Here is a 7,137-nt window from a genome sequence, read left to right on the forward strand (position 1 = left end):
AAACAAAAGAAGAAGCTTTATTGGTATGCATCCTACAGAAACAGTTACAAGAAAGGGCCTTGGATTAATCTGTCAAAGAAAACATGGAACAGCTGTGCTCTCCCTAGGAAGGCACCAGCCACGAACAGGTTCCTTACAAAACAGGGCAGCATGGAAATATACTGGTGGAAGACGGGGTGGGTAGGGCACACATGGGATTGGCGCTCTGTTCTTCAATAGAATTTCAAAAAATTGAGAGGAGGCCTGGTAAGAACAACCGTAAGTTGTTTCCCCACACCAGAAACGGCACTTGCTTTTTACTGAGCCGTTCTCCTTCCTCCACATGTAAATACTTGCCCATCAGGATTTTTATAGCGACCTGGGGCAGCTACTAGCAGAGCTTCTGAAAAGGCAAGAGACTGTAATCCTCATTCGCTCTTTCTGATAATCAGTTCTGATCAGGTTTCAGTCCCCACTCAGTCTGTTACTTCTCCAACCCCAAGCATACTACTGAATTTGTCCTGCTTTACAAAAAAATCATCAACCGGTTTTCAATAATAGCAAAGTCCAAAGATGTTCCAAGACCCTTTTGCCAACCCGACAGGAGGTATAGGCACATACAGATAGGATCACCTCTTCTTGAAGCCATACTTTTTCCTTTCGTAGAAGAGATCTGTCTTGGAACTGCCCAGGTTGACGATCTTAGGACAACCATCTCTCTGTAAGAAGAAAAGAGGATGAAAGTTAGCAGATGGACAAACAGAACAACATCATCACATCCATAGTTCTAGTAGGTTCTCAGTTCCCATGCACCTCACCCTGTCCTCAACACACACTTTGAACATCTATGCAGACAAACTGCTCTCCAATTCTGATTACTACCAGCAAGAGAGTAGAACAGAGAAGACGATGGATGTCTTTTTAACATTATTCTAGGACATTCTCTTCCTCAGGGTGAAGATGGAAACCAACTCGTATAACATCAGCAGTTTAATGAAAAGGATGCTCAGTGCCTCAAGACAGGATTCTTTCTAAATTAGGATAGGCAGGATTTATAGAGCTCTTTCCCCTCCTTAGCCAAAAGGAATCTTACTGCTTTAGATGTGTCACCAAGCCATTGTCATGTTTAAGGACCCCTCTCAGCTGTGACAGCAGAACTAAATCTCAGATTTCCTGCATCCTGGACTGATTACTGCAGAGGCTGTATGGTCATCCTGGGAGAGGACAGCTATTCACAGTAACTACAAGGGTAAGTTCTTGTCCCTGAATTCCAGTAGGCAGTGAGAAAAAAGCCGCAAGAAAACCAAGAAGGGGAGTGGGGGACACCCACCTCAGAGGTGGGGTTGAAAAGACAAATCAGAGATGCACCTCTTGGTGTATCAGGGAACATTTGTTCGTGGGCCATCTGAACCCAGCATCTGCATAACTCTTGAGGGCAAAATGCTGTGGCAGGGAACAGCAGCTGTGAGGGGCCCAGCAAGCAGAGGAACACATGTCCCTGGATGTTGTGTAAGCCCCGGTGGATTAGATTTAGAAAGCCTCTGGGCAGATGTCAGCTGCTGTAGAAACTGCACCCAAGCTGTCCCATCGATACCTACTCCTGTGCAGGAGATGCAACATGGTAGGGAGGGTCTGCATGGTAGAAATAACGGGGTGGGGAGAAGAAATCATCCCTCCCCCATACACCTGCCACAACCCATCTCTAGCTACTGTCTCCTTATTTGATTTTGAACCTCAATAGTAGGACTCTTCCAAGCCTTGCCTCCTACGATCCAGGGAGTCTGTGACAATCTTGACAGCATTATTGCAGGGCTCTGTTCATTCTTCCACCTCCTCCTAAGGAGGCAGCACACGAGCATGCTCCTATTCCCAAGAAAAGATTACTTTTTGCAACTCGGAGCTATCCTGGGTGACAAGGTGGGATTTTAGCCCTTACCCACAGATCAAAGTGGGGTGAAACAATACATCATTCCTCCCTTCATCAGAGCAAATGGACCAAAAGTAACCAGGCCCTTTACTTCATGCCCAACAGCATTCTACCTCCTCCCTCCATTTTGGTATTTGCTTTCTTGCTTCACTATCGTTTCCAGTCTTTCTCTGAGGATGATGGAAGTGCTGTGACTGAAACCGTGGAGTGTTAGAGCTTCTGGTACAGAGCTCTGTCCATCCGCTTTTCTTATTTGCATCAGCACTGGCTACCATAATTGTGACAGGCAACATGCTTAACTTTTCTTGTTCTGGGCACCCTACACCCGTGCCAGCACTTTTCAATCCTGCAAGTCAATGTTAAATCTGCTGTTTCAGATCTGCAACTTCACATCTGAAATAATCACTAACATCTGAGATTGCTGGTACAGAACAACTGTCTTCAGCCACAGCAGCCTCCATCCAGCTGTCAAAATACCTCAGTTCTGACTTGTCATTCTCCTGCTCCTCCAGCTCTACATGTTCTACAATCCTCCCTTGCAGAGCAGCTGGCTATTTCACACCTGAACCAAACACGATAAGTTATAGTTGAGCTTAGGTTATAACAAATACCTGTTGTGAATCAATATGAACTGGTAAAAATAAAACAAAGCCTATTTTATTCATGACTCGTCAAGACAGGTGTCTTGGTTCCAAAGGCAAGTGAAAAACCTACTATTTCTCAGAGCGTTTTTAAAGTAGGAAACTGCACCACCAACACAACACTTACATATGTAGATACTAAGAAAGATTATGGTCCTGTCAGACCTAATGACTAAATTCAGATGAGGACCTGCCCCTGTCCTGAATTTAGCTGCAGGCCTCCAGAGAAAACATAGGTACTGCAGAGAATTAAACCAGCAACTTATTTGGCTGAGCATGTTCCTCTAAATCAATCTGAACCATTCTCTCAGCTTGTTCTCCACTGTCATTAGGCTGGGCTGGAGATGGCATTTGCAAAGCACCAAAACTCAGACAACCTTTAACAGACACTCTCACAGCTATCAGGTATGTATTCTGGGGATACTGCAACTGTGAGCATCTCGTTCTTGCTCTTCCCTAAGGTCTTGCTACCACTTCATTTGCTGTTCTTCACATCCTGCACTCATCACATTGGACATTAACAAATACCTTACAGGGGGTGAACAGCTGCTTCATTTCACATGTGCGACGGCTGTCTTTCAGCACAAGAAGATTATAAAAACATTATAGCACTGGCTATAGAAATAAGGGATTTTTACACTAAAAAGTGTTAGCAGAAAAAGAGATGTCTACAATATAGGCCATTCCAGAAAAGAGTAATATTTTTTTTTTTAAAAAATCAATATCCCACTGAAATTGTACAAGAAACTTTAAACTTGTAAAACAGAATTAGCAGTCCAGACACTGGACACTAAGATCTAACTTTATGTTGTAATCCAAAGGAAAACACAGGTGGTGACTCCATAAACCTCAGTACTACAGGTGCCCTTGGTCAGTGCCTGCTAATGGACCTCCAGTGAGGACCTGCTTCTACCCCTGCCTTTGCAGTGTCTGGAATATCTCTGACCCGGATAAAACTTAGGCTGAGAGATCTACTAAGATAACAACTTAAAGTGGTAACTTGTAGCATGTAGAGGAAGCAGAGCGCGCAGTGCAAGGCTGCCAAAGATGCTCTGGGATGAAGACAGTTACAATACCTCAAAATGCTCTGCAAACACGGGGAACTACCAACAGAGGAAGAAAGGTACGAGGTAATAAAAATCAGTGCCAATATTGGCAGTGGAAGCCAAGCATCCCATGTCCCAGTGCTAACTTCAGCAGTTCCAAGCCCCTTGAAGGGAAGCATGGCTACTAAATAGAGATATAACTAATTCAACAGGAGACTGGATGACAACATACATCTTTTTCCTGGATGGTACACTCCTTGCAGTAGTAGGCATCAGACACTCCTGGACCCCCGCAGATCACACAGCGCCCTTGGTACGAGCCGTAGTTGCACTCATCACATATGCGCACGAGAGTGCAGGGCCGCACGTAGGAGTCACAGATCACACATTTGCCATCACCTGCAAGTACAGCAGAGCCTTTGGTTACAGAACACCCTTTTCTCCACCCCCACATCAAAGAGAAAAAGCTTCCTAGTCAAACAACCTGCCTGTACGCTCAAAGACAGTACAACTGAACTGCAGAAATTTGTCTTGCAGGCACAAGGTGCAACGCTGTATTTGAACACACAGACTTGAGGGGAGTAAGGGCCAGTAGGCTGCAACATTTGATTTTTAAAAATTTATTCACGCTTTCACAATCAGAGAAGAAACCCAAAGTTACTACTGTGATTAGCCAACACCTGCTCAGATCATACCATTACTTTTACTCTAGAACATTTCCTGAATTTTTCACTTGTGAAAAAAATGCTGGACTGACAGGACTAGTGTCCTTACCTATACAGAAACAGCAGTATAAGCTTCTCCCACAGTGCCACATCAACAAAAGTCTGGAGTTACTATCCTCAAAGAGATGAGGTAAGAGATTGTACTTGTGGTCCCTTTAATCCTTCATCTGTGAGAAGGCCAAAGAAAGGGCAAACTGGCATGAACAGCCATTTCACAAAAGTTGCTCTTGCTTTCTCACAAGGAACTGAGTGAAATTCAAGTACTCATATCATACAGGCAAGCAGCCATCAGATGCCATTGACAGTCTCTACTGTGCTGGACCTTATCCAAAACACTGACCTAGGGATGAAAGGCTTCATATCCTATTACCAGTTCCCAAGGCACCTAATCCTGAGTCCCACAAACAGCTCATCTAACCTGCTCTTAAGTCTCCAGCACGACAGCCCTCAACTACTACCAACAGGAATCTGTTTCACTGCTGAGTGCTCTTGAAAACAATCTTGATGCTCCAGAGTGTGCTTCTCCCCACTTTGCTTATTTTCATATTATTTCTGAGTCGGGAACTAGTCATTTTATTTGTTTTGTTCCCCTACAAGGATCTAATGACAGATCATACTCTTTATTCCCTTCTACAGTTGAGCACTGCCATTTGATTCCATAGGTTTTTTTCCTGCTCTAATTCTAGATGTTCCCCAACCAACACCATTTCTTATTCTCCTAGATGCCGAAGGGAACCTTTCTCAAGGTGTGAAGAAGTCAGATTCCAAAAATGTAATTTTCTTTTCTTGCTTTGAAATTATCAGGATGATCATTTTGTATTACAGATTACAATGAACCAATCAAGAAGTCACTGTAGCTTTAGCTACTGAAAATGCTGGCAGCATATACTCTAGAACAGCATGCATTTGTGTGACAATCTATTTCAGCACCTAACATTGTGAGTATTGATTGATGTGCACTTGCAATATGCAAGTAACTGTTCCCATCTCAGAGTGACATCAAGTTCATGGTTAAAGCAAAAGTAGAATCCAATCCCCAAATCCAAATGGTATGCTCTAAAACCATGTTCTCAAGCAAGTATATGTAGAAGCTATACTTACATTTTTCACAAAGTCTTCCGATTGCTGTAAGAAGAAAAAGAAGAAAAAAAATTATTTGAGATAGAAGCAGGAGAAAAATATAAGTAACTACAAGCTTGAATGTCAAATAATTATCTTTTGCAGTAAGCAATCCCTTTTTTTTTTAAAAAAGTAAACCGCAGAAACAGTTTGAGCACAAATACAAACATGGTAATGAAAACAATATAGATCCTCCTGGAGACATTTACCAAGATCAAAGTTTAGATGCACTGTGAATGCGCAATGACATCCACTGATGGTAAGAAAACCTACATTCATGATTCCATTTCAAACACAGCTAATGCACCTGACCAAAGGAATTCCTGTATGTGAGTCTTGGTGTAACTTTCACACTGGTTTTAATGAGACAAAAAAAAAAAAAAAAAAAAATCAAGTGTTCACTTCATTTAAGGCAGCCCAAATACCTCCTTCACATCAGAACATGAAGGCAGTTAAATGCATCTTAGAAGTCTTGTCACTTTTTCAGGAAACTCACAACAATGATGCTCATAACTTGGATAAATGGCATATATATCAAGTTCTAAAGACCAAGTGTCCACATTCACAAAGTCTAAATAGCAATTCAGTTCATGTTTGAGAGCGAACCAATTTGTCAGGCTGGAAATGAATTTTCACCACAGATAAGACTGTTTGCTGCATTAAGTATTCTAAAAAGTCGTCTCCTATGGACAGCACAGCTGAATACTTTGTGGTTACAGTTCTTTCAGAAAACCGCATGTTAAATTTTCTTGGAAGAGATATGTTGATTTATAATCTTGTAAAAGACTTCTTTAAAACTCAGCGGGGCAAATTCTGACCCAAGTATTAAGAATAAATCCCATTATCCATATAGAGGTATAACCTGGCGGATAATTTTATTTTGCACCCAGAAAGATGCTCCCAGCGCTGGCTGAAGCCTTCAGCCCATCCTCCTGGCTTGCACCGCTGCGGATAACGCAACAGGAATAAAGTGCCTTAAGCCCGTCATTTTTCTAAGGACCGCCATGGGCTTCCTCTGCCTCTCCCCCCCACCCGAGGAAGACGAGGCGGCGGTTACTCACACACTAAATCCGCTCAGCTCTGCCGAGGGAGGCCCGGGCGCGCCAGGACGGACCCCGGGGAAGCGCCAGGGGCCTTCCTCACAGAACCGCCTCCCCCACCCAGGGGGAGAGCCCTCCGAAGACGGCAGGACACCAAAATAAAAGCGAAATAAAATCGGGAGGGAGGAGCGAGGCGGGCGCCCCTCCCCCCCCGGGCCTAACGGCCACGCTCGCGCCTAACGGCCGCGAAGGGGGGGGGGGGGACACACACGCACACGCGCGCCTCCCTCCTCGCCTCGCAGCGGAGGGAGGGCGAGGGGAGTGGGGGAACCCCCGCGGGACTCACCCACGCCCGCCTGCTTGCGGCAGAAGATGAGGTCCGGGTGGTGCTTGGCCATGGCGAGGCGACACCGGCCTGGCGCTGCCGCCCCGCGCGCTCAGCCCCCTTTCCCCCCCCCCCCCTCCCCGGTCCTGGCCGGGGTAAGGGACGGCGCCTGCCCGCGCGCCGCCCTCAACGTGAAGGCCGGAGCGCGATCGGGCGGCAGGCTGCCAGAAAATCCCTCCTCCGCGGAGCCACTCCATCGCCAACCTTCCCCCGCCCAGACGAGACCCGCGCCGCGGCCGGTGACCCTCTTCTTAGGGCGGATACCTCCCTGCCAG

At 45.4% G+C, this 7,137-nt stretch overlaps 1 protein-coding gene across 1 annotated transcript; it reads right to left on the reverse strand.

Annotated features, from left to right (window-relative positions):
- On the reverse strand, positions 1-7,091 carry PHF5A (PHD finger protein 5A). The gene is made up of 4 exons (XM_042791932.1): positions 6,824-7,091; positions 5,420-5,443; positions 3,826-3,992; positions 1-698 (listed from the first exon to the last, which is right to left on the reverse strand). Exons 1-4 carry the CDS (start codon positions 6,873-6,875, stop codon positions 609-611), a joined length of 333 nt encoding a protein of 110 aa, XP_042647866.1. The 5' UTR covers positions 6,876-7,091; the 3' UTR covers positions 1-608.
- Positions 7,092-7,137: the final 46 nt, after the last annotated feature.

This window comes from Tyto alba, unplaced genomic scaffold (genome assembly GCF_018691265.1).
Source record: "Tyto alba isolate M040663 unplaced genomic scaffold, T.alba_DEE_v4.0 Super-Scaffold_2, whole genome shotgun sequence".
NCBI classification, from domain to species: Eukaryota; Metazoa; Chordata; class Aves; order Strigiformes; family Tytonidae; genus Tyto; species Tyto alba.

Bases quoted from the DNA above. Each gene is read 5' to 3' on its own strand.
- PHF5A (XM_042791932.1), bottom strand. From the start codon at position 6,875: ATGGCCAAGCACCACCCGGACCTCATCTTCTGCCGCAAGCAGGCGGGC. The intron at 5,444-6,823 runs GTGAGTCCCGCG...TTCTTCTTACAG, and splicing joins CCGCAAGCAGGCGGGCGTGG to CAATCGGAAGACTTTGTGAA. The intron at 699-3,825 runs GTATGTTGTCAT...TTCTTCTTACAG, and splicing joins GTACCATCCAGGAAAAAGAT to AGAGATGGTTGTCCTAAGAT.